Raw genomic sequence first — 27886 nt, forward strand, 5'->3', positions numbered from 1 at the left:
GTTGAAAATCAATTGACCATATATGTGTGGATCTATTTCTGAATTCTTTATTCTGTTTCATTGCTGTGTGTCTATGCCAATACCATGCTGTATTCATTACTGTAGCTTTGTAATAAGTCTTGATATAAAGTAGGACAGCTGACCCTTGAACAACATGGGTTTGACCTGCGTGGGACCACTTACATATGGAGTTTTTTTTGTAAATACAGTATAGTACTGTAAATGTGTTTTCTCTTCCTTATGATTTTCAATAACATTTTCTTCTCTCAAGCTTACTTTATTATAAAAATACAGTGTATAATACATATAACATACCAAATATATGTTAATCAACTGTCTATATTATCAGTAAGGCTTTCATCAACAGTAGGCTACTTTTAGTTAAGTGTGGGGGAGTAAAAAGTTACATGTAGATTATCACTGTGCAGGGCATTGGTACCCATAACCCCTGCATTGTTCAAGGGTCAACTGTATAAGTCTTTCAACTTTGTTCTTTTTTTCCAAAGTTGTTTTGGGTATTTTATTTTATTTACTTTTTGTTTTTATATTTTGTAAAGTTTATTTATTTATTTTGAGGGAGGGAGGGCAGAGAGAGAGGGAGAGATAGGATCCCAAGCAGGCTTTGTGCTGTCGGTGAGGAACCTGATGCAGGGCTCGAACTCACAAACTGTGAGGTCATGACCCGAGCTGAAATCAAGAGTCAGATTCTTCACCAACTGAGCCACCCAAGAGCCACTCTTTTGGCTATTTTAGGTCTTTTGCATTTCCATATAAATTGTGGAATCAGCTAATCAATTTCTATAACTTGCTGAAAATTCAACTGTGATTGTGTGTTAAATCCATAGATCCATTTATGTAGGTAGATCAATTTATTATGTTAATGTGATGTATTACATTAATTGATTTTCAAATATTAAAGCAACCTTTCATTCTTAAGATAAACTCCACTTAGTCATGATATAGTATCGATTTTACATAATGTGGGATTTGATTTGCTAATATTTTATTAAAGATTTTTGCATCTATGTTCACAAGGAATCTTTTTCTGTAATTTTCTTTTATTGTAATGTCATAACATGAATTGGGAATGTTTCTACTTTCTGAGTTTGTCTTAGACTGGTATTATCTCTTCCTTACATATTTGATAGACTACACCAGTGAAACCGTCTGAACCAGGTGTTTTCTCTGTGGAAGATTTTTGGTTACACATTCAATTTCTTTAATAAATGTAGAGGGGACAGGGCGCCTGGGTGGCTCAGTCGGTTGAGTGATCAACTTCGGCTCAGGTCAGGATCTCGCAGTTTGTGAGTTCGAGCCCCGCATCAGGCTCTGTGCTGACAGCTCAGAGCCTGGAGCCTGTTTCAGATTCTGTGTCTCCCTCTCTCTTCCCCTTCCCCACTCATGCTCTGTCTCTCTCTGTCTCTCAAAAATGAATAAACGTTAAAAAAATTAATTAAAAATAAATAAATCAATAAATGTAGAGGTGTTCAAATTTTCCATTTCTTCCCAAGCTGATTTTGGTAAATAGTGTTTTTCAAGGAATTTGTTCATTTAATCTAAATAATTGAATGTATTGACCACAAAGTTGTTGATGATATGTTCTTATTATTTAATGTCAGTAAGATCTATAGTGATGGTCCTCTTTTTATTTCTGATCTGCTAATTTGTGTTTTCTTTCTCCTTCTCTCCCTCTCCCTCCCATCCTCTCTCTTAAGTCTAATGATGGGTTTGTCACTTTTACTCATCTTTCCAGAACAGCACTTTTAGTTTTCTTTTCCTCTGTTGTTTGTTCATTTTCTCATTTGTTGATTTCTTTCCTTAACTTTATTATTTCCTTCCTTACACTGACTAGGGTTTTACTAAGCCCTGTAAGGTAGGAGCTTAGATCAGATTTTAAACTTTAAAAATAATTGTCTTAGTCCACTCGGGCTGCTATGACACAATACCACACACAGGATGGCTTATAAACAACAGAGATTTACTTCTCACAGTTAAGAAGGCTGGACATCCAGGGTGCCAGCATGATTAGGTTCTGGTAAAGGCCCTCTTCTGGCTTACAGACTGTCAATTTCTGGCTGTGTCCTTATTGGTACAAGGGATCTCAGGAGCTCTGTGGAGCCTCTTTTCTAGGGTACCAATCCCAGTCATGACGGCTCCACCCTCATGACCCAAGCAAATCCCTGAGTGCCCACCTTTAATACCATCACATTGAGCATTAAGATTTCAACATGTGAATTTGGGGAGGACACAAGCATTCAGATCAGCAATGCCATGAGCATCTTAAAGTAATAAAATTTCCTTTCAGCATTGCTTTAGCTGAATCCCATAGTTTTGATATGGCATGTTTTTGTTAACCTTCAGCTTGAAATATTTTCTAATTGCTCTTGTGATTTCTTCTTTGACCTATGGGTAATTTAGATGTATGTTGCTGAATTTCAAAATGTTTGGGGATTTTATAGTTATCATTTTGTCATTGATTTCTAATTTAGTTTTGGCAAGAACACAGTCTGTACAAATTCAGTCTTTTAAAATATATTGGGATCGATATATGGCTCAGCATACGTTGTATCTTAGGAATGTACTATGTGCCATTGAAAAGAATGTATATTCTGTAATTGTTGGTTGCAATGTTCTATAAAGATCAACTAGATTAAGTTGGTTTAAGTGTTGTTGAATTCTTCTATATCTTAACTGATTATTTTGCCTGTTTATCCACTACAATTTGGTTCTTGGTTTTAATTTTTATTATTGAAGTAAAATTGACATATAACATTAAATTAGTTCTTTTTTCAGGTACACAACATAGTGAGTTGACAATTTTGTACATTATGCAATGCTCACCATGATAAGTGTGGTTATCATCTGTCACTATATAGTGTTATTACAATATTATGGACTATATTCCTTTCCTGTGCTTTTCATCTCCATGATTGATTGATCGATTGATTCATTTATTGTAAGCTCTATGCCCAACGTGGGGCTTGAACTCATGACCCCAAGATCAGAAGTCATATGCTCTACCAACTGAGCCAGCCAGGTGGCCCCCCCCGCCCTGATTTGTCTGCTTTATAACCAGAAGTTTGTACCTCTTTAGCTATTTGCCCATTACCCCCACCAATCTTCCCTCTGGCAACTATCAGTTTGTTCTCTGTATTTATGAGTGTTTCTATTTTTGGTTGTTTTGTCTTTCAGATTCCACATATAAGTGAAATCATGGTATTTGACTATCTCTGACTTATTTCACTTAGCATAATACCTTCTAGCTCCATCCATATTGTCACAAATGGCAAGACCTCATTCTTTTTCTTTAATGTTTTTTTTTTTTTATTTTTGAGATAGAGAGACAGGGAGAGTGAGTGTGTGTGCACGTGTGCGAGTGCACAAGTAGGGGAGGGGCAGAGAGAGAGGGAGACAGAAGATCTGAAGCAGGCTCTTCTGCACTGATAGAACAGAGCCCGATTCGAGGCTTGAGCTCATGAACCACGAGATCGTGATCTGAGCTGAAGTCGGATGCTTAACTGACTGAGCCACCCAGGTGCCCCAAATTCTCATTCTTTTGTATGGCTAAGTAATATTCCATTGTATATATATATATATATATATATATGTATATATATATATATATGTATATATATATATATGTATATATATATATATATATATGTATATATATATATATATATATATACATATATATATATATACCAGATCTTCTTTATTCATTCATCTATTGATGGACACAGGTTGCTTCCATATCTTGGCTATTGTAAATAATGCTACAATAAACATAAGGGTGCATATGTCTATTTGAATTAGTGTTTTCATTTTCTTTGGGTAAATACCTGCCAGTGTAATTACTGGATTGTACGGTGTTTCTATCAGTCCTTTTACTTTTCACCTGTTCCTGTCTTTATGTTTAAAGAGTGTCTTTTATAGATTGCATATAGTTGAGGTTTTTTTTTTTTATTATTATTCTTATTTTTGAGAGAGAAAGAGAGAGAGCCGGGGAGGGGCGGGGAGCGGGGACTCTTCCATGCCATCAGCGTAGAGCCCAGCCTGCAGCTCCATCCCACGAACCATGAGACCATGACCTGAGCTGAAATCAAGAGCCAGTTACTTAATTGACTGAGCCATTCCGGCACCCTCATCTTTTATATTTAGTCTGAAAATGATGACGTGTGCTTTTTCGTTCATTGGGTTTAATTCATTTGCATAGTGTTTAGTCCATTAACACTTAAAGTAACTTGAATAGTTTGTGTTTTTTTTTTTTTTTAAATGTTTATTTATTTTTGAGACAGACAGAGACAGAACGTGAGTGGGTTAGGGGCAGAGAGAGAGGGAGACACAGAAGCAGGCTCCAGGCTCTGAGCTGTCAGCACAGAGCCCAACGTGGGGCTCGAACTCAGAGCTGTGAGATCATGACCTGAGCCGAAGTCAGACGCTCAACTGACTGAGCCACCCAGGCGCCCCAAATAGTTTGTGTTTAAATGTATGATCTTGCATTTCTGTTTGTCCTCTCTGGGTTTTTGTTGTTGTTGTTATTCCTCTGTTCCATCTTCCCTGCCTTCTTTTGGGTTAATCAAATTTGTTTGGTATTCCATTTTATTTCTTCCATTAGATTTTAGCTATACCTCTTGGTGTGTGTGTTTCTGGTTTGTTTCTGTTTTTGTTTTTTACTGACTTCTTTAACGATTATACTCTGCATTATTAAGTTATCATAGTGCATTTAGGATTAATATTATGCTACTTCACATAAAATGTAAAACACTTTCTGCAGTATCAGTATATTCCTGTTATCCTCTGTGCTATTGTTGTCATATATTTTATTGCAATCCATATTATGCACCCCGCAACACAAAGTTTTTATGTTTTGCTTTAGACAGTTAGTTGTCTTTTAAAGAAATTAGGAGAAGGAAAAAAGCATAAATTTTTAATATTTACCATTTTTGGTATTATTTGTTCCTTCCCTTGGGTCTGATTTTTAATCATTTCCTTTTAGGCCAAAAAACTTTCTATAGGATTTCTTGTAGTGTTAGTTCACAGGTGGCAGATTCTCAGCTTTCATTTATTTCATGTTTTCCCTTCTTTCAATGGTCACAGCCTTTCACTGTCTATGCCCAGTGCCTCAAAACAATTGGCTCATAGATTTTTTCCAGATTTGTAGTTGTATGTGGCTGAAGCGGTAAGTCCAATACTAGCTACTCTTTTGTGGCTGAGAGAGACCATCTCTTGTGTTTTTGTGTTTTGGAATTTGTTTTATTCAAGTGTTGGACTTAAAATGATCTTCTGCTTTTTCTACCCTCCCATTTTCTATCCACTTATTTTGCTTTACTCTCTCAGTGATTTTCTCAACCTTATCTTCAATTCTTCTTTTGAAAATACAGATTTTGCTACTAAAATTTTAGTGCCTAAGAGCTCTTTCTTATTGTTTTTTTTTTCTTTAATTAATTCTACTAAAAAGACCATGTTTCAAGGAAGCAGTGTTTTCTTGATGTCTTTCTGAGGGCAGTAATGATAGGAAGGAGTTTCTTCTGCCCTCTGTATTGCTTTTGATTTGCTTTTCCTATGTATTTGTTTCAGTCCCTGTCTTTCATGTTGGGGATTGTCTGCAAATGTTTGACAGTCCTTGGGCATAATTTCATATTTAAAAGTGAAGCTAGACTCATTGAGCTCTTCCTTTGGGGCAGGTCTTATCTCCTGCTGCCCCCACTATAGTGATCAGTAAGGACCTGGTCATTTTTTTTGGAGGCCCCAAATATTGACATGTATCTATAGGTCTTTTTTCTTGGGCAGTGTAATAGAAATGTGCTGGTTAGTGACTTGAGTCATGTTTTGCTTGAGGAGGATAAGCCTGACTGCCAGTGTCCTTAGAGCCTAATAAGGGCAGGAGGGTCTTGGTGAGTATGTAGACTTTCACTTAATCCCTCTGTTTGGGGCAAGATCCCTCACCCCTGCTTTCAGGTGGCCACGGGTATCTTGAGTCCAGGGCCTCCTAGTTCAACCTTTCCAGAGTAAAATCTCCACTTCTTTTAATGGTGAGAGGGCGGTAGTTGCCCTTCTACGTGGGAAGGGAGAAGAGACCCAGGGTCTTGCTGCTCCTATGAAGAATCCCAGCAGATCCTTCTTTTTGCAGCCCCACCTCCCAGTACCACCTGAAGTCTCCAATTCTGAGTCTTTCAGCATCTTTGGGGTAAAAGCACTTACTTTGGGAAGCCTCCTCCTACAGAGCTTACTCCTGTAGCCTGCTAGCTCAGCATCTGCTTTCTAGCATCTCCTTTGCTGTTGTCTTTACTCTGGTTTGTTTTGTTCCTGTGGGATATCCTCTTTTGGTCCTTTAGCTCTCGCTGTAGTCAGATTTCAGGAGGAAGAGGAGATAATGGAGTGTGTGTGCTATCTCCTGTCTTCCTCCTGCTATGAAAACACAGAAATGGGAAATCATTTAAATCATCTTAAAAAATTGTGTTCTGATGTGGATGATAGGAGAAAGACGACATGGAACCTCTACTCAGAGGCCCATCATGAAGAAAAAGGCCTTGGCCTTACGTTAGGAGCTTGGGGGAAAAATACGTGTACACTTACATTTTTAGGTCAAAATACTATGCTCGAGTTCTGTAGTATTATTATTATTTAAAGTTCTCCACGTTTATTGGGTTTTTCAGTTAATCAATACTTTGTCCCTGATTGATGTACAAGACAGTCTCTTTTGTCCCTGTAACTTGAATTAATAGCACACGGCAGTTGTCTTGGATAAGAGGAACGAACATCCAGGACCGGGTGTTCCACTCTTCTGTTTTCCAGGTGACTAAACAGCTAAGTTGTATGTGGACAGGGACCGACTATAGGAGGCAATAGTGTTGCCATTCCTGTCTCTTTCATGTGTTCATTAATTCGTTCAAGAAGCGTCTGTTGTCTACATGCTGTTTGCTGGGCTCTGGTGCATCTCACTGTGGGGATTCAGAGGCATTGACTTAACCCCACACAGATGTTTCCTGGTTGTTCACAAGCATACAGGGGATGTAGTTGTCTTTTCCCTGGGCTGGGTGCATGCCATTGATTTTTTTTTTTTTTTTTAACTTTTGACCGAAGGTGAAAATGTACCTTCATTCTCTTACTTTTGGTCAAGAAGGCAACCACCTGTGTGAAACAATTGTGATAAGGGGAGGGAATAGAATCATCTGGTTAATAGTCATTATTGAACACAAGGACCCTGTAATTTCAGTCCTCACTCAGACTTCTGTGCAGCAAGACTTGGCAGTCTTATAGGCTCCAGGGAAGGTTCTCCACATTTAGTGTCAAGTTTGAAGCTACCACGTTACAGCCTTGGGGGCACACCCTTGACCCAAAACAGGAGGAAGAAATGGCTTGTCGAATAGTATGGCCAGATCTTTTCTGGATCTCGGTCTTTTTTTCTCAGTTCTGGAAAGAAGTCACTGGGAAGAATGATTTTTCTTGAAACAGTCATAGTTCACTTCTATAGTATGGACACAATGTGAGTTTTAGTCTACAAGCTAATTCAGCCTTAAATGACCTAGCCTGCAGGTTGTTTTTGGCTTTAGTCTTCCCAATGCCACACAAGAGACTAAACAAACTCCCTGTAGCAATTTCTAGGTCTCTCATATATGAGAATAAGAGTGTATACATACTCTTCCACGTACATAAGTGTGTGTGTGTGTAAATCATATAATCCTATCCATATGTACTAGTGTTACCATTTTTCAAATTTTTTTCTTTTTTTTCCCTATTTGTTCCCACCCAGTTTTCCACTCTCTGCCTGAGATATTGTCCTGGTAAAGAAGGGAAGTAGGGAGTCTATAAAAGGCATTCATAAGGAAAGAAGTCTTGTTGAGAAGGGACACAAACTGTAGGCAGAACAGAGTCTGCTAGGACGGGGAGAAAATGTGGGAAGAGCCCTAGAGAGGGTAAGGAAGGAAGAGAGAATGAGAACCAAAAGCTAGAGAGGGAGGAGAAAAGGCCAGGGATGGGGTAGATGTGTGAAATCAGAGGCAGGGGGGATAATCCACACATGAGAGCGGAGGGAAGGAGCCAGGACTTTAAGTACTTTGTGTTTATTTCTCCTTTTATTTTACTTTTTAGCATCAGGCTTCTGAGATCTGAGAAAACGTGGGGTAGGGATGGCTCACACAATACTAGGAACTCAGGGTGACTTATCATTCATTATAATTGATTTTCAGGTCTCTTTTTACCCAAGCCTGACAAATCAGACCCGCAGGCTTTGTGCCAGAGGGAGAGGCGAGAAAGCTCCAAGAGGCATCCATGCCACTGCTCGGGTTCACTAACATTTAAACAGCAAGAAGCGTCTGTCCCTAGAAGCTCCCTCCCTGCTTTCAGCCAGGAGCTCAGAGGGAAGACCTTGGGAAAGCAGACAGCGTAGCTCAATGATGCAGTATTAGCAGTCAGTGAAAATTGGCCATGTCTCAGAAGATATGTTTTTAGAGTAGGTTTAATGTCAAAGAAATTCTGGTTATATCTCACACTCGCCTATAGAAAATCATCCAAACAGAAAACAACAACCTCTGTTCCCCAGGGTGAGCCTAACTTCTAGCTTCTGGGCCTTTCTGGCCCTGAGAACTTTTGCCACAAGTGTAGTTGTGAACAAAGCGGGGCTCCGGGAGCTTCGTTCTGCAGAGTGGGGAGTGCGGAAGCCAGGCGGCCACCACAGGTGGTAGGTAAACTTGGCAGAGAGAGCAGCATATGGGTTCGCCAACAGAAATAGATGTCACCATCTGGCGCACAAGCCCCTCAAATGATCCCATTACTTCCCGGTCCTACCCCTCATCCAGGTTGAGTGCAGACAGCATTTGAGATATATTTGATTAATTTTTTAATGACATAGTCCTAGTTTCACGCAAACGTGGACAGAAGATGATGTGTTTTGTTAGGGGCATCTGCCAAGGTGGAGCTCAAAGAAGAGGGGAGAAATTTCTGAGGATAGATGATCTCTGACATGATTGCTTGGGGTAGAACTGGGTGTTTTCTGTCGGAACAGAAGTGTAATCCCCAGGGAAGAGGCAGATAAGCATGCCAGCTATCAAAGAGCAAGTAAAAATTGATTCCAGGAAGAGAGGTGTCTCTGCAGAAAGATTTCCTGGAGGCTCTCCTTACCAGCCTTTATATGCTCTCAAATCTGACTTCTGGGCACAGACAGCCTGTGGGGTGATTTAGTGGTTTATTTTGTGTAGGATTTGAACCTAAGTGCTGGACCGTGGCTGTTTGGGATATGGTCAGTAAAGCCAGATGTGCTGTGAATACCTTGTTGGATTTCAACATCTAGAATCACAATGGCTGTGAACTTTCAGAATCTTACTTGGCATTGTGGAATTTTGGAGAAACGACAAATGTTTCAATATTTTTGATGTTTAGTCTGTCCTGTAGTTCACGTGGTCAGGTGATACTGTGGCATGCCTCATGTAGATTCATCACCTCCTTCTGCAACTATGACACCAAGCCTAGAATTCCAATTCTAATTCCAATTCCAATTCCAATTCCAATTCCAATTCCAGACAGCCTTTCATCAAGTTCTAAAAGCTTGACTGTTTGGATTGGAACAACCCACCCGTTAAAATGCCTAATTAAGTAAACTCTGGAAACAAAACCCCAGATTGAAACTCCTTGTATAAATAAGGGTGACTTTGCTGCAGGAATTGTCGACAGTGTAACTTGCCTTGGGAAGGTCCCTCGTTCACACAGGGACAACCTGTCTGTGGGTTAAAGAACAGTGCTCCTCCCTTTGAGTCAGACATCCCTCGTTGTCCTTTCCTGACTCAGGGATGCATGTTGTGCAGGAGGGCTGTGTTTGGAATTGGGTGAAACTCTGGGCACCTCTTCAGATTCCCCTCTTTATACAGTGGATGGACGGCCGGAGGGGCCTCTCAGTCATGTTATCCGTTCTAGATACCAGAGAGTAAAGAGATCCCTGGTTCTGCTGATGATCCATTAGAATTCCACCCCCTCCCCACCCCCCTTCAGATCCATGAGAAGGAAGAGGAAGAGTTCAACGAGAAGAGTGAACACGATTCTGGTATCAATGAGGAGCCTCTACTCACAGCAGATCAGGTACGAATATTTCTCTTGGTTCTCGGGACTTTTTGTTCTCTGGCTCAAGAAAAAGTTTAAGTACACATACTTGTCACATCTTTTTATTTTATTTTAATTTTTTTAAAGTTTATTTATTTTTGAGAGAGAGGGAGTGAGCAGGGAGGGGCAGAGAGAGAGGAGAGAGAGAATCCCAAGCAGGCTTCATGCTGTTAGTACAGAGCCCGATGTGGGGCTTGAACTCACGAGCTGTGAGATCACCACCTGAGCTGAAACCAAGAGTTGAACGCTTAACCGACTGAGCCACCCAGGTGCCCCTTGTCACATCCATTTAAGGCAGAAGAAAGATATATGGTCTAGTGTGGCTGTGTTGATGACTCGGCGCATCTGTGATAAGGGATTTCATTTCTCTTTATGCCTTAGTTTACCCACCTGCGGTAAATAGGAACATAATTCCTGACCCTTGGGTTGGGCGGGGCTCATGTTTGATTACGTCCAGAGACAGGCCCAGTGTTGACTGGCTTCACTTCTTGCTAAGCCTCTGCATGCAATCCCATTAAGAGTCAAGACACTTAAATAAGGGTCCTAAATCCCTGTTCCTGCAAAGATAGAAGTGGCAGATGAGGCTTTTGTTTGATGGGTATTTTCTCATATTTCACAGAATACTCAAAATGTTGAGCCTTACAAAGGGACTCTTTTTTTTTTTTAATGTTTATTTACTTTGGAATGAGAGAGAGAGAGAGACAGAGTACAGAGGGGGAGGGCAGAGAGAGGGAGACACAGAATCTGAAGCAGGTTCTAGGCTCTGGGCTGTCAGCACAGAGCCCGACGTGGGGCTCAAACTCACAAACCATGAGATCATGACCTGAGCCGAAGTCAGATGCTTAACCGACTGAGCCACCCAGGCACCCCCCAAAAGGACTCTTAATATGCAGTTGAGTCTTTGTTTAAAAAAAAAAATGTAGTGTTTGACATTTGATTGAATTAGTTATATTTTGGCTTTAGTCACTTATTACTTCAGGGGAATAATCTTGGGTCTTTGGATTCTTTTTTCAACTTTTTAGTCAACAAATATTTATGGGTGACTTTTTTGAGCAGGTGCCATACAAGTTTTTCACAAAGTAGTTCCACCAAAAAACTCCACCAGGAGCCTTTGGTGCCAGACAGTGCTTTTTGGTGAAAGGAACTCTGTGGTAAAAAGGTGGGATTATAAACAGATGAGGTCCAAGAGATTGAAGGGAGCTGGATAAAAAGAGAATAGGGGCCAACAGTTATTCTTGTGAATGGTAAGAGAAATACGATTCAGTGATCCAAAGTCAAGGACAAGTAGTCTGAGAGACGAGAAACTGAGCCATAAAATTTTAAAGGGGGTTTGTCATTTGCTTGCATTTTATAAGCGGCTCTCGGCAAAGACTAAGTATTCCCTAAATTGGCTGAGTGGAGTTGAGAAGTTGTGGGGATAAAATAGAAATTATTCTCAAGGAGGGCACCCTAAGTCCCCTTGTCCTTGGTCCAGCTGACATGCAGAAACCTGCTTCAGGGACCACAGTCCAGTAGCCTGGAGCCTCAATCCATCCCAGAATCGACAGACAAATGTATAAAAATGCCCTATTGTGACAAGACCCATCTGTAGACGCCTTTCAGACCTTCTTTGCTTGTTCCATTTTCTTTATGTGTAAACCATTAACAGACGAATCAGTCCTATGGCAGTCCTCTCATTCAGCCCTCTGCTGGGCCCTGTTAACAGTCTAGATTACAGCTGGTTCCCTATCTATTTTCTGCTCTCTGGACCCTACCTGCCCTTTTGTTATTTTGTCATCCTGTTTCATACTTGTGTCTGGGCAGCCTAGTTCCTGTCCAGGTGAATTCTGGAGAAATTTCCTCGGTGTGAAAAAGCCTCCCTGTTTTGAGCTGTTCTAGGAACAGCAGAAGCACCGTGACAGTTAATGGACTGGGTTTTGTGCTAAAGTTGGTTGGATAAAGTATTTCCTCACTTAGAAATAAAATGCTCAGCAGATTGAAGTAAATGTTCCCTTCCAGGCAGCTTTGCTTTGTTTCCCGAAAGAGGAGTTTATCTCCAATAAAGCACTCATCTAAATGGTGTTCTTGGAAGCGATTTCACATTAAAGTGTGCTTTACATTAAAGAAAGAGTGTATGTAAGACTTTGGTCAGATCTATTTTTATTATTATTCAATATGTATTAAATAACGATACCGCTTTGGGAATTTCACAGGCAGCAAATTAGAAACTTCCTTAACCGATCAAAATTTGAGCCAGCCTGTCCTTCCAGCAGAGAACAGAGTTAGCACTCTCTTGTGTACCTTCTTTAGGTCATTGAGGAGATTGAAGAAATGATGCAGAATTCCCCAGACCCTGAGGAAGAAGAGGAGGTTCTGGAAGAGGAGGATGAGGGAGAAACCTCCTCCCAGGCTGACTCTGTCCTCCTTCAGGAGATGCAGGCCTTGACCCAGACCTTCAACAACAACTGGTCCTATGAAGGTGAGGGCCCTGGAGGGTGGGCTTGCCAAGGAGAAAGACCATTCTGGGCCAGGCCCTGGGCACATGCTTCACATGTAGCTAATAGAACCTCAAATCGAGGAGGCTGGTGGCACCTTTCTTATTGGGCATCAGGAGAGAAGTTAGCCTTTTTGGTGGGGAGGTGGAGAAGAGTCAGTTAAACAAAATAAAAAATGGCAAAACTAACCAAAGAATAAGACCAAAGCAGAAAAAGGAGAAGAAATCTGAGCCCACTATCCAAAGTGATGCTACTGTAAAATCAATGAAAAAGGTAGTAATAATGATAGCTGATATTTTTGGGAGAGCTTTCTATGTGCCAGACCCTGTTCTAAGAATTTCTGTGCATAATCTCATTTCCTCCCCACGCCAACTCCATTAGGATCGAGGTAATTGAGTATCCTGAGAGGTTAAGTGACTTGTTTGATGCCACTGTGGGGGAAATATAATTAAAAACAAAATCTCCTCCTCACCCAGAAAACCGTTCCACAGAGGAGAAGAGAGAAAGAGGACAATTTTATTATTGAATAAGCGTTAAGCCAGAATGGGGTGCACATCACAGGCAGAAAGAAATCCTACTCTCGTCTACAGCTAAGTGGATACAACCCATTACATTAAATAGGTTTTGCAATCTGGAGTCAGGCGACTAGTTAGGCTCCTGTCATCTTCCTTGGTGATTACTTTTCAAAGCTGTGACTCCTAGGGGGTTGGGAAAACATTCCTGAGTCCTAAGACGGGCAAGAGGCTTATTTAGCCATTAAAATGATTGGCATCTCTCTGCAAAGGACCCAGGAAGCCATTCTCAAAGAAAAGTCAGGTAAAGGAGAGAGAAAGTCTCTTCCCTTATTTTCAACAGGGAGAGTCAAGGCTCTAATTTTTTATTTGTATCTGCCCTTACACTACATGCAGGTCACGAGGGGTGGAGCCCGTATGTGAAGCCAGGCAGGTTGATTCCAGAATCTGTACTCTTAATCTGGGTTAGCTCTCTGATACAGGTTTGTAGTAATTATAGTCACACAAAGAAAAAGGCGGATGAGGCGTGAAATGGAAACATGTAACACAGTGAAGGCACAATTGGGTATAAAAGTCATCGGTCTGGAGGGGTAAGGGTACCCATGCTGCAGGAGGGGCCGAGGAGATCTGCATGCAGGCTGGTGGGGACTTGGAAACACAAGAGGGAGAAGGTGGGCCGGGCAGGTGTAAAGTTCCAAACATGGTAAAAATTGAGGCCTGATCTGAAGAACTGTGTCCTGAAAATGAAACTCTGCAGCCCTAAAGAGTAGAGGCCAGGGGATGGCCAATGCAGAAGGAATGTGCTGGGAATGATGGGGCAGACTTGGCTGCCTTCAAGCCGTTCTCAGCCACACAAAGGCCCCAAACACAGCGGCATTCAGCGCAAGACTCCCAAAAACAGCTGAAGTGCAGAGTGAAATGGCAAATGCAGAAGGAGGAGGCAGCTCCAAAGAGCAGAAGAAATGGGGAAGGTGAACCAAGGCAGCAAACACATAGGCCAGAGCAGAAACAGGGAAGTAAAATGGATTCTGGGGCCGAAACAAAAGATCTCAGAAACGGACAATTTGAAACGATGCCTCCCTCCTCCCCTCCACAATCGATTTTATTTTATTTTATTTTTTTAATTTACATCCCAGTTAGTTAGCATATAGTGCAACAGTGATTTCAGAAGTAGATTCCTTGATGCCCCTTACCTATTTAGCCCAACCCCCATCCGACAACCCCTCCAGGAACCCCCTGTTTGTTCTCCACATTCAAGAGTCTCTTAATGTTTTCCCTCTCCCTGTTTTTATATTATTTTTGCTTCCCTTCCCTTGTGTTCATCTGTTCTGTGTCTTAAAGTCCTCCTATGAGTGAAGTCATATGATATTTGTCTTTCTCTGACTAATTTTGCTTAGCACGATACCCTCCAGTTCCATCCACGTAGTTGCAAGTGGCAAGATTTCATTCTTTTTGATTGCCGAGTAATACTCCATTGTATATATATCCCACATCTTCTTTATCCATTTCATCCATCGATGGACATTTGGGTTCTTTCCATACTTTGGCTATTGTCGATAGTGCTTCTGTAAACATTGGGGTGCATGTGCCCCTTCGAAACAGAGCACCTGCTTATATCCCTTGGATAAATGCCTAGTAGTACAATTGCTGGGTCATAGGGTAGTTCTATTTTTAATTTTTTGAGGAACCTCCATACTGTTTTCCAGAGAGGCTGCACCAGTTTGCATTCCCATACAATCGATTTTAAATGAAGAAATCTTAGCGGACAAGAATTTAAGATAAAGTTATCTGTATCCCTTTATCTCAGGTTCCCTTTCCTTTTCTCTGATGGCAGACTCTGTGCCAACCAGCCAGGGTTCATTTTTCAGTGTGTTGACATTTCCCATGTTCCTGGATATCTGCACTCGCTGCCGGACAGGACTGGAGGGGTGAAGAGGGCATCAGGTCACTGCGCTTATTTTGCTGTCCGGCTATATCTTTTATTTATTATTTATTTATTTTGAGAGAAAGAGAGAGAGAGAGCATACGCAAGGAAGGGGCAGGGAGAGAGGGAGAGATTGAGAATCTCAAGCAGGCTCCGTGCTGCCAGCACAGAGCCCGATGCAGGGCTCCAACTCATGGAACTGTGAGATCATGACCTGAGCCAAAACCAAGAGTCGGTCACTTAACCTACTGAGCCACCCAGGCGCCCCTCTCCCCCTGATTCTTGACCCATTTTACACTTGCAGTATTATAGAAATAGAGAATAAGTAGGAACAGGAACACAGGATCAAAACGGCACATGTCTGTCCATGTGCATTTTTGTGGACAGAGTCCACAGGCTTCCTGGGGGGCTATTTCTTCTTCCTCTTTTGTGTCCCTGAAAGGGGTGTTCATTCTGGCTGTCGGCATATGGGTCCCTCCCTTCCTGGCAGCCCCTCAATTCCCAGTCCTATAAGGGGTTGGCAGGGGTCCCCTCTGGAGAGGCAGACCCACTCAAGCAGCAGCAGCCCCGGGAGCCTCCCCGTCGGGCTCTGGCTCAGATGCAGCTGTCACCTGCGGGATGGCCTCTCCCTGCAGGCCTGAGGCACATGTCTGGGTCGGAGCTGACCGAGCTGCTGGACCAGGTGGAGGGCGCCATCCGGGACTTCTCGGAGGAGCTGGTGCAACAGCTGGCCCGCCGGGACGAGCTGGAGTTTGAAAAGGAAGTGAAGAACTCCTTCATCACGGTGCTGATTGAGGTTCAGAACAAGCAGAAGGAGCAGCGGGAGCTGATGAAGAAGAGGCGGAAAGAGAAAGGCCTGAGTCTGCAGAGCAGCCGGATAGAGAAGGGAAACCAGATGCCTCTCAAGGTACGCAGACCCCCAGGGGGAGGACCCGGTGTGTCCGGGCCCCGGATCCTCGCCGTGTCAGGTCCCAGTACCGACCCTGTGCAGGACCCGTAAGCAGCGACTGTGAGCAGGACCCCTGGCAGACAGTGGGGCTGTAAAGAGGCAGAAGACACCCCTGTCTCCTTTACTCCCCCAGAGGATCCCGGTCCAGCTGAGGGAGGCGGGACGCAGACATCGGAAAATACTTGCATATGGCATGTGTTCACTTAGGCAAGACCTTAGAAAGAGGGGTGACAGTGTTTAGTATTGATTGGCATTGTGCCCTGGGACTCAGGGTCAGAATCCCTGCTATTCGTCCTGACTTACCTCTTTAGGATGTCAGTAGGGGTGTTTCAGGATTGAAAATTATGACTCCTTACTGTCATATTAACAGGATTCTCCAGACCTGTGGTTCTTGATGAAGGAAGCTCAGGAGAAATCATCCAAGATTTTTCAAAATACCTTGGCCTAGGCTCTATCCCAGACCCATTGAATGGGTCCTAGGCTTGTGCCTTTTGGGAAAAGCTTCCCAGTGAAGGCCAGTAGCTTTACATCCGCCCTTCCCAGTGGCTGGACATTTTGTTTTCCTCCTTAAGACGCTTGCGTCATCATCCGCCCCAGGTGTCCCGTCCTGCTTCATTCTTCCCTTTGCTCATGGAGGGGAAGTGAGGAGTGGAGGGGGAAGTGAGGAAGCGAGGGGAGCACAGGGGGCCTGTTGCCCTGAGGGACAAAGATGAGAGTCTCTGAGACTCTACGATTGGTTCTTGCAAAGCTCAGGCTTAAATTTTGGCCTGTCCCTTAGCCTTGGTGTTATCTGGGACACGGTGGTCGTGGGTGGGTCTGGGTAGTTTAGGGAGGGCACCGAGGTCCCTGGAGGCGAGGACTGCGGAGCTGGAAGCGTTTGTTCTTGAGCCCCCCTCCTCTTCACAGCGCTTCAGCATGGAAGGCATCTCCAACATTCTGCAGAGTGGCATCCGCCAGACGTTTGGCTCCTCAGGAACGGACAAGCAGGTACAAGCAATTCCCTTGCTCCCAGCTTTCCTCCTGGACTCTTGCAACTTGGTGGTTCCCTGGGATTATCCTGGGACTTGGGCAAGGGGCGGGGGGATGCGGGGGTGGGGTTCTTCACATTTTCTTCCTTTCTTAAGGAGGAACGGCCAGTGTCTTTTAAAAGGGGAACCATTTTTGAGCTGTTGCCAGGCCCTCAGGTACAAAGATGGGTACGTCCTGGTCCCTGCCCTCGCGAGGTGTGTAATCTGATTGAAAGGGCACATGCATACACAGAGGAGATTGAGATGGTAGAATAAGAGCACGTAACTGCTTGTGTGTATGTTTGACACATTTGTAGCTGAATCCTCAGGGTTAGAATTCTAGCACTGCGGCGTGGGAAGAGATTTTAGGAATATCTAACTCAGGCGCCTCACTTTGCAGCCGTGAGAGCTAAGGCCCAGAGACGTTAGGTATTCTCCCAAGGCCACACTGCTAGGCGCAGAACCAAGACCAAAATACAGGTCTGCAGCTCTTCTCACTCAGTCCCCCAGACTCCCCCACAACCTTCAGGGTCTCTCTGGTGCTGCCTTCTCCAACATCCCACCGGCCCAAGGTGATCTTGTTGTAGAAGCACCTCGTATCCAGCAGAGGGAGCAAACCCGACATCCAAGACCAAGGGCGGGGTTGAGGTTCTCTCCCCTGTCATTTTCGACAAAAGGGAGACTGTTCGTTTTCAACTTGCTCTGCGAAGGATGAGAAAATATAACCCCCCTCTAAAATGTTCTCCGCTCTCAGCCTCTGCTCACCGGGATTCCTAAATAACCCAAAGCTTCTAGCGTCAGAAGAATGCATTAGATGGAATAGAAGGCTAATATGGTAAAGTCTTACTTTCAGAGACCGCCCCCAACGATGGGGACAGGGTCCTGACGCAGGGGTTGCACAGTGTCATGGGTGTTGCCGAGAGTGTCTGATTCGGCGGAGCGCGTTTGTTAGAGAAAAGCGCAATCCCCGTGAGAATTGTCGACTCCTCTTCCCAGCAGAGGGACCATACTTGAGTCTCAAGCCCTGTGTGCCCTGTTTGTCTTGTAGTATCTGAACACCGTCATCCCTTATGAGAAGAAAGCCTTGCCTCCGTCAGTGGAAGATCTCCAGATGCTGACAAACAGTGAGTTCCTCTCGTCCTCAGTGAGATGGGCTGCTCGTTTTCCGCCCTCCCTTCCCTGTGAGCATCACCCCTGGTGCCTCAGGCCTGTGGTTTCCCTGAGAACAGCAGCCTTAGATGGGTCAGAATGTGCCCCATATCGCTGTGTCACTTCCCCCTACACAGGGGCAAAACTAAAATACTCTGCAGTGGTACCCAGAGCTGTCTTCTTTGTTTAACTTTCTTTTAACGTTTATTTCCTTGGGAGAGAGAGAGTGAGAGAGAGAGAGAGAGAAAATGAGCAGGGGAGGGACAGAGAAAGAGGGAGACACAGAATCCAAAGCAGGCTCCAGGCTCTGAGCTGGCAGCACACAGCCCGACGCGGGCCTCGAACCCACGAACCGTGAGATCATGACCTGAGCCAAGTGGGATGCTCAACCGACCCAGCCATCCAGGCACCCCTAATTTTTTTAAGGTTTATTTTATCTTTGAGAGAGAAACAGAGCACAAGTTGGAGAGAGCCGGCGAGGGAGACACGGAATCTGAAGCGGGTTCCAGGCTCTGAACACAGAGTCAATGCTGGGCTTGAACCCACAAACTGTGAGATCATAACTTGAACCGCAGTCGAGATCATGACCTCAGCCAAAGTCGGACACTTAACCGACTGAGCCACCCAGACACCCCTGGAGTGGTCTTGTTTTTCCTCTGCTTCCTTGTAAAGGGCAGAGACTTGCCAGGAAAGAATGAGCTGGTGAAAGAGGTTGGGGGCTGGGTGAGGGCAGTGCTGGTGCGCAGGGACTTTCTGGGGCTCACCCAGCAGTGCTCAAAGCCTTGCATTCTCTGCCTTTCCTGTTCTCTTGTGAGCAACTTGAGGTTACTTTGTCCTACTTTGTGGCCCCGAAGAGGGGAGCTTGGTCTATGGGACTGGCTTCGTTTTTAAATTATTACTATTAAAAAAATTTTTTTTTAATGTTTATTTATTTTTGAGAGAAAGAGAGAGAGAGACAGAGAGAATGAGCGGGGGAGGGGGAGAGAGAGAGAGAGAGGGAGACACAGAATCCGAAGCAGGCTCCAGGCTCTGAGCTGTCAGCACGGAGCCAACACAGGGCTGGAACTCAGGAACCACGAGATCATGACCTGAGCCAAAGTCAGACTCTAAACTGACTGAGCCACCCAGGTGCTCCAGGACTGGCTGCATTTTTAAGGAGAAGCAAGGTTTCTTGGGTGGCGGGGTGGGTGAGCCTGACTAGAAAGAACAGTTTTTCCTTCCAGGAAATGACTGCCTCCTCTCCTTTGCTTTGACTCTATTTTCAAATATTAATAAACATTCTGAGCTGCGGGAGAAACCAACGTGTGATAAAGAGCCTTCCGTAGGCAAAATCTCCTTACGTACACCAGACACTGCAACCCCCGAAGGGCTGAGGGCACACGGTGTTAGCCATCAGTGTCAGCCTGATGCTTTTCGAAAGAGAAAAGTCCGGGACTGAGATGGGGTGTCAGGCTCGGTGAATCACAAGAATGTCTATCTCCCTGGCAACCGTGCACGGCACTGAGTGACATACTAACCAGGCCGCCCAGCCCAGTGTCACCCTGCTTCAGAGGCAATGGCCCAGCGTCATCGGGCCAGACCGGTGCAGGGCTATTTGATACCCCAGGGAAGGGGAAGAGAAGTTTCTCCTGTTCAGATGAGGAAGGAAGATCCCCGCTGGGCCCCCTGCTGCTACAAAAGGTGACCCAACAGTTTCATGTTTATCAATTGGGCGAACTGAAGCAGGCGGTTCTGGTGAACGGAAACCCTGCCCACACCCATGGATCCGGCGTCCTTGAGAATTCGGAATTTTAAATTCAAAGTACATTGGCTTCCTCTTCCCTCATCTTAAACTCCTTTATTTGCATAAATATGCACTAAGATTTTTTTTTAAAGGGAGCTGACAGAAATGAACTGACATTTATAAGTTGTTTGTGTTTTCACAAGCAGTAAGCACTTGGAAAATAATTTGGACAAATTACGCAGGTTGATGTATGTAAAGTACTCTATCATATTTTTTTTTTTTAAAGGAAGAGCTATAAATTTATTACAGATACCCATTCAGGAATTCAGTGTGAAATTTTTTCATTTTAATTAAGAAACAGTGGGTTTTATTTACATGTTTCAAGTTTGCTTGAAAAATTTTAATTGGAGTGTTTCCATCATTTAGAACAGTTCGGAAACACAGGAAAGTGAACAAAAGAAAATAAATAATTCATTGTCCCCTCTACTGTGGGTACTATTTTGGTGTTTTCAGCCATAATATTTTATGTCTTCTCCATATAGTTGGGATGATACTGGCTATAAAATTTTGTATCATGATTTTAGTTCTATCAGTTAACATTTGGTTAACGTTCTTTTTATGGCTCTCTCTCCCATCATGTGGGTCCACCACATTCCAATATTTTATTCCTTTTAAAAGAAAAAACTGCCATCTTTCCTGAATGAGAATTCCACTGCAGGTTATAAAAGCTCTATTTTTTTTTTTTTTTTTTTTTTTTTGTGGCAAATCCTCATATGGATTGTGAACATCTCCTCTTTCCTCCTGAACCCAAACACACAGGCCCAAGACCAGCTCTTGGGGACCGGATGACGCACATACATTTCAGATTTGGGCAATGAACTCAGACACATACTGGCTGAGCGCAACAATTTCATTTGTAAAGCTGTCTTCTTGGTGCAGCATTTAGTCTGCCCGTATTCGGTTGTAAATTACCTCCAGCCGGTCCGGTTGACACGGATACATGCCTAAAACTACAGAAGAAATAAAAGAAAGGAACACCTGGAGAGCCCTCAGGTTCAGGCTCTTTCTTTTCTCCGGCCGGACCTGTCCACTGACTCACACCCCCGCTCCCAATTTTTGAAATCCAAGTTTCATGACCCTGCCTCCACGGCATAGATACACTATGGTTTATTTAAAGAATCTGTTGATGAAGAATCTGGTTGGTGGGATCCCTGCTCCCCTCATTCCATGATATTATAAACAAAGTCCAGCAACGTTCTTGAAGGATTTGCTCCAAAGCTGACTTCCACAGGATGAATTATGAATATAGAAAGTTTTACCTAGTGCAATGACAGAAAAGACTATTGTAAAAAATCTCTAAAAAGCCTTTATTTGCTCATAACTTCCCTATTGTGTGCCTTATACGTGTGAAAATCGTGAAGTGTCTCGATGAGAACTTTAAGAGCTCCCTGAGGGTCCATAATTCCTTTGCATTTCCACAAATTCTGGCACTGTACCGGGCATGAAATAGAAAAATAAGTATTTGTGAAAGTAAGTTCATTTGTTGTTAATAAATTGGAATAATAATCTATTATCGTAATTAGGGAAATTTTTCTAATATCTGTTTACACGGATAGAACGTCTTTAAAGAATTTTATTGGTGATTCGATAATGGGGATGACTGTTATTCTTGACATTAGATTGCATCTGAAGGTGGGTTCTTTTTAAAATTGCTTTATTTATGTTTATGCTTATTAAAGATATATACTTAGGAAATAATGTGGAGATGATAGATGGGAAAAAAACCCCACATATAAGATAAAAGAAAATAAAATCACTGACAGGCCCCTCTGACTCTTTCGATGTATTCTCTCCTTTGTCAGTATGTTGAGTGCTGATTCTTGACAGAAGCTTCTAGCTTTTGCTCAATACTCAATGAATGTCTGGTTTCCTTGAATCATTTCTCACTTGGGGTTGTTGGACTGTCTGGCCGCAGAAGTGAGCTTCATGCCCTGATGGCATCTCGGCTCATCTCTCTCTCTCTCCTTCCCCAGTTCTCTTTGCCATGAAGGAGGATAATGAGAAGGTGCCCACTTTGCTAACGGACTACATTTTAAAAGGTAAGAGCTGTCCCCAGGCCTCCTAGAGCAGGTCCCCTCCTTCCCAGGTCCCCTCCCCCAGGCCTCCCACTGAAGGCCTGGAGTCCTCTCTGCAGCCTTCCCAGAGTGACCCCTCCTGCCAGGACCTCACAGGGCCAGGGGCCGCCGGTAGACGATTGTGAGGCCCTGGCAGGGACAGGATTTTGTCTTTGCATGTTGCCAGGAGGCCGGAGAAGGAGATGCCTTTGCCTTGGAGTCACCAGAGCGACTCCACATTAGGGCAGCCAGACCATCACAAGACTGAAAGTTCTGTGGAGTTCGGGCTATTTCTTTGGGAAAAACAGAGCCGGGGGTACCTTTACTAGGTTTCAGCTGTTTGAAGTCATGATTAGCTACATCGTTTCCTAAATTTTGTTTTATCTTTTATTAAGGAAGCTTTTAACACATATAAGAGTGACTGGTATAATGAACTCTCATGTTCTCAACATCCTGTTTCAGTAATTGTTGACTCATGGCTAATCTTTTTTCATTTATACCCCTACCCAGCTTCTCCTCTCCATATTATTTCGAGGCAAATCCTAATCATCATTTTTTAAATCTATAAATATTTCAGTGTACATTTCTAAAACATAAGGACTCTTAAAATTTTTTTTTATGTTTATTCTTGAGAGAGAGAGAGAGAGAGCGCGCGAGAGCGCGTGTGCTTGTGCGTGAGTGGGGGAGGGGCAGAGAGAGGGAGACAGAAAATCTGAAGCAGGCTCCAGGCTCTGAGCTGCCAGCATAGAAACCAACTCGGGGCTTGAACTCACAAACTGTAAGATCATGACCTGAGCCAAAGTTGGACACTCAACTGACTGAGCCACACGGGTGCTCCTAAAACATAAGGACTCCTAAAACATAAGGACTCTTAAAACATAACCACAAGGGGTTCCTGGGTGGTTTAGTTGGTTGAGTACCTGACTCTTGATTTCGGCTTAGGTCATGATCTCATGGTTTGTGGATCAAGCCCCACGTCAGGCTCTATGCTGACAGAATCCCTGCTAGGGATTCCCTCTGTCTCCCTCTCTCTCTGCCCCTCCCCTGTGTGTGTTCTCTTTCTCTCTCTCAAAATAAAATAAACTTAAAAAAACCATAACCACAATATTGTTATCATAACTAGAAAAATACAAACTGTCTTAAAATCATTGACTACCCACTTAGTGCTCAGATTTCCCTGTAATATTTTTGTTCAGTCTGTTTGAATCAGGACCTAATGAGAGTCCATACACTGCAATTGGATAATATGTGTCTTAAGTCTCTTTTAATATATATAGATTCCTCTTTCTTTTCTCTTGTTCCTTGAAGTTTATTTCTTGGAGAAACCACATGATTTGCCCCCTACAATTTCCTCATTTTGGCTTCTGCTAGTTAGTTGTGTCCCCATGGTTTAATTTAATAAATTATTTTTTGTTTTTAATAATTTTAAAATATTTTAATAATCATTTCTTTCATTTTTTGTATTTCCTGTTCAACTGGTAGAGCTAGAGACTTGATCAGACTCAGTTTCAAAAAAAATTTTTTTTTTTTTTAAATTTTTTTTTTTTCAACGTTTTTTTAAATTTATTTTTGGGACAGAGAGAGACAGAGCATGAACGGGGGAGGGGCAGAGAGAGAGGGAGACACAGAATCGGAAACAGGCTCCAGGCTCCGAGCCATCAGCCCAGAGCCTGACGCGGGGCTCGAACTCACGGACTGCGAGATCGTGACCTGGCTGAAGTCGGACGCTTAACCCACTGCGCCACCCAGGCGCCCCTCAAAAAAATTTTAAAGTTTATTTATTTATTTTGAAAGAGAGAGAGAGAGAGAGAGTATTTACATATGCTCTTGAGCCAGCGGGGGAGGGGCAGAGAGGGAAGGAGAGACAGAATCCCAAGCAGGCTCCATGCTGTCAGGACAGAGCCTGATGTGGGGCTTGATCTCACGACCATGAGATCAAAAATCAAGAGTTGGATGCTTAGCGGACTTAACCCAGGCACCCCTCATATTTTTTGATAACTGCTACAGTATCAGTGGTTGTCAACTTCTGTTAAGAGACACATATTCTCTGGTTGTCTTTCCTTTTGTGATGTTAATACCTGTATTAGCTTGCTCAGGCTGCTAAAACAAAATACTTAGCTTAAACAATAGAAATTTATTATCTCTCAGTTTTAGAGGCTAGAAGTCCACGGTCAAAGTGCCAGCAAATCCAGTTGCTAGCAAGGGCTCTCTTCTTGGCTTGTTGACAGCCACCTTCTCGCCATGTCCTCACGTGGCCTCTCTTCTGTGGGTGTGAAGAGAGAGTGTGCTGGAGCTCTCTGGTGTCTCTTACAAGGACACTAATCCTATCGGATCAGAGCCCCATCTGATGACTCATTTAACCCCATTTCCTTAGAGGCTCCATCTCCAAATACAGCTGCACTGAGGGTTAAGTCTTCGACATGTGATTATTTGGAGAAACCCGAACATTCAGGCCATAACGGTGTCCACTGTTGGTCATCATTGTCCAGATTCTTGACTTCATTAGGCTTTGCTCCATATGCACACACGGTGTTGGGTATAGTTTCCATAGGCTTCTGGATCTCAGTTAAGAACCTCTGAGTTATATTGTTTCCATAAGGATCAGAAAGATTAGTCTTAAGTTTCTGCACGAGGACTTCAGGCTAAACCTTGGGAAGAACTTCTAACTCTTAAAGGCTTTAAGAGCAAATTTCTCAAAGGAGGTTTGTAGAAATGGGTTCTGTAAGTCTGGGAGCCTGAGGGCTAGACCCGTTTCCCCACCGTGATCCACAGAAATGTCAGTGAATTCATAAAAGTAGTTAACATTTACTGAGCACTTTCTGTTTGCTTCTGAACAACCCTGTGGGGTGGGCAGAGGCACAGTCTATTGTACATATCAGGAAGGAAGCACAGATAGGTGAAGAGATTTCCCTGAGGTCAGAGAATTAGCAAAGCCGCATGCGGGGTTTGAACCCAGGCAGACAAGCACCGGAGACTGAAATCATTACACCAAAGGAATATCTACCACGGTCTCTTCGTCTGGAAGGAAGACACGTGATCGCCGTTATTCCCAGGTTCCTAAGGGGCAGTTCGGTGCTCAGGACATGAGTGCCTTTTGGCCAGGACCACCCTGTGCTGGGAGGTCCTGACCCACGCTGTGCTTTGACCTCTCTCCTCTCCCCTTCTCTTTTCAGTGCTCTGTCCCACCTAACCTTGCCCCTGGGGGCAGCCTTGCTGCGGAGGTCACTGAGCAAGAGACATTCCATCACAGGGACTGCATGACACTACGTAACCTCCGACGTGTATTTAAACGTGTATAGCTTAACCCGGATTAAACATGAGCAAGCGCGCGGGGTCCTTTGCTGTTGGTTTCTAGTCCTAGTGACCATTGGATGCATGACCGAGGGGCAGGGCTGCTGAGACGCCTCTCCGCCCACGTTGCCTCCAACGTGGAGAGGCAGGCGCTCTCACTGCTCACTTATGTAGTCTGGCTCCAGCCCTCGAAAACAGCTTACATTCTAAGACTAATTTTGAAATAAACCTTCATTTAATTAATATTCTTCATGCGCTTTGGAGTGTGGTGTTTCAAACCTGGAGAGAAGGCTGTGTAGCTGCCTTCACGTTGATATCCCGTGGCCTATGGCAGACCACTGGTGTTGAGGGACCAGGGCGCGCCCTGCTGTGGGCTGTGGTGGGGCTGCACATGGTGCAGTCAGAAGGGGGAGGCCATCCACAGAATCCCAAGGTCTTACTGCTCGGCAGCTTTAAAGGGAGCTGTGCAGTGTGTTCTAGGAACTACTGGCTGGAGGGTGTCAGACTAGCCGGGTGACGGTGAAATTAGCAGATAGGAAGTGAGCCTCGAGGAGGCGCCAGGGCCTCCCCCTGAGACGGCCACATTGGCCACTTGCCAGCCCCTCCGCCGGGACCTGGAGGCTGGGGGCGGGGGGTTGGAGGGAGTATGCTGTGCTGAGCAATCCCAGTTTGGGGGATCTAGGCTGCTTCCTGAACGCCCCCAGTGACCCCTGGGAACGGTATCCTATGGCCGTGCATGCCCTCCCCTGCCCTCCCTGCAGCCCTAGGGGTCCAGCACCTCTGACCCCTACGTGCTGTCTCCACTGTCGCTGGCAGGCACCTGCCAGCTTTGGTTGACCAGCAGGTGAGTGCTGTCCTCAGACCTGGATGGTGGCTTGATTTCACTGCAGCCGGAACATCCTTGGCTTCCACCTTCGGGCTCAAATGATAGTAGCCCTGTGAATTCCCACAGCCCTGTCTTAAAAACAAGCACTTGCCACGCCCCTGCCGCTGACCTTATCACCCATGACTTTGTCTCACATCATAGCACCCCTCCCCGGTAAGTAGGCAATGGCGTCACCCAGATTTTCTGGATGAGGAGACCAGCAAGCAGAGATGTTCAGAAGTGGTAGGTCAGACTGCCACCTTCCATTTCGCTCTTAGTATAGTGTTGGCTTTAACAGGACAGACGAAACAGAAAGCCATATTTTATGGCGCTGGCAGCTCCACAGAAGCCCGTGGGTCGATGTGGGTGACAATGGAAGGCATCCTTGGTGCTTTGCCTCTTACTTCTTGGGGCTCTGCTTTTCTGGGAGTGTGGCCGAGCAGTAGCCACCTTACCACGGGCGGAGGGGGGGACCTACCCCTCCAGGGAAGCTGCAGGTCTGACTCAGGCATCTAGCTAGAGCAGAACGTCCACCTAGGCAGAGCCCTGGCATCTGTAGGAAGACAGAGGCAACCTCAGGTACCCACACAAATCCTTAGGGACCATATGACGTTAAGTATCAGTGCACTGACAAAAAGGGATGACTTCAGTTCTGCATTCACTGGCACTATGGTTAAGGATGCAAAGGGTCCCCGGTGGTGTGAGGTCATTTGCCAGCTCTGGGGTTTTTCACCTGCCTCAGCAAAGGGGAAGCAGCGAATCCCCAGAGCTTTTCTTCCTGCCTTGGATTTGTCAGATCTGGGTCAGCCACTCCTCCCCACCGCCCCCCCCCCCCCAACCCCCCAACCTCATGTATCCTGCCAGCAGGTGTCTGAGGCAGCAGAGACAAGCTAATCAAAGCTGCTGGCAGTTAAAAATAAATCTCAAGTGTCAGGGACAAACTCGAGCTAGCAGAGGTGAGCAGGGGAAGGTGGGGACCATGGTTCCTCTTGTCTCTCCTTTTGTCCACATTAGCAGCCTTAGAGGGACTATTCAGTCAAATTCTCTCCTTGCTACTCAATGTGTGGTGCCTGGACCAGCAGCACTGACAACCTCGAGTTGCCTGTTAGAAATGCCCCGCCCCAGACCTCGTGAATCAGAATCTGCATTGTGTGTGTGTGTGTGTGTGTGTGTGTGTACAAGGAGGGCCAAGGAGAGGGGAGAGAGAGAATCTTAAGCAGGCTCCGCAGACACGGGGCTCGATCTCACAACCCTGACATCATGTTCTGAGCCGAAGTCAAGCGTCAGGTGCTTAACCGACTGAGCCACCCAGGTGCCCCCAGAATCTGCATTTTAACAAGCTCTCCAGGCAATTGGTATTTGCCTTAAGGTTTGGAGAAGCTTCTCCTCATGGAGGCTGAACCAGGGGAAAGTGCGGAGTGTGGTTAACAGGTGAACGCCATTTTCCTCCCCCAGTGTCCCCTCTTCTCGTCCTTGGGGATGTAGGAACACAGAGGAGGTGCCCTAAGGGCGGACACTTCAGACTCCATTCAGCCCTGATGGCCAAACTCAAGTCCAGGCTCGGCTGTGTGCACGCAGTGAGGAGTACCGGGGAGCCCAGGCCTGTGGGGCACCCTGCTTAGTAGGTAGCTGGTGGGCTTTAACCGAGGTGGGTTCCCTGCAATTAAAGGCCCGTATGTGGGTTTTGCCAAGTGTAATGTGACCAAGTCCTGGTAGGGAAACTCCATTTGTAGAGCCAGATACCGGCCTTCATTTGTGTGGAGTTGAAACAATCCTGTGGGGA

At 44.6% G+C, this 27886-nt stretch overlaps 1 protein-coding gene and 1 non-coding gene across 3 annotated transcripts in view; one reads left to right on the plus strand and one right to left on the minus strand.

Moving 5' to 3' along the window:
• FEZ1 (fasciculation and elongation protein zeta 1) overlaps positions 1-25481 on the plus strand; it is a 43924-nt gene extending 18443 nt beyond the window's left edge. For both annotated transcript variants that reach the window (XM_019433483.2, XM_019433484.2), the window contains exons 4-10: positions 9988-10074; positions 12385-12553; positions 15641-15912; positions 16861-16941; positions 18010-18085; positions 21867-21932; positions 25121-25481. In XM_019433483.2, the coding sequence (XP_019289028.1) occupies positions 9988-10074; positions 12385-12553; positions 15641-15912; positions 16861-16941; positions 18010-18085; positions 21867-21932; positions 25121-25137 (768 nt within the window). In that variant the 3' untranslated portion in view covers positions 25138-25481. The remainder of the gene's footprint in view (positions 1-9987; positions 10075-12384; positions 12554-15640; positions 15913-16860; positions 16942-18009; positions 18086-21866; positions 21933-25120) is intronic.
• Positions 2967-3039, minus strand: TRNAR-UCU (transfer RNA arginine (anticodon UCU)). Its single transcript has one exon. It is a non-coding gene; the product is annotated as a tRNA-Arg (tRNA).
• Positions 25482-27886: the final 2405 nt, after the last annotated feature.

The sequence above is a fragment of the Panthera pardus genome, unplaced genomic scaffold (assembly GCF_024362965.1).
Source record: "Panthera pardus isolate Hobbes unplaced genomic scaffold, ASM2436296v1 HiC_scaffold_12, whole genome shotgun sequence".
NCBI lineage: Eukaryota > Metazoa > Chordata > Mammalia > Carnivora > Felidae > Panthera > Panthera pardus.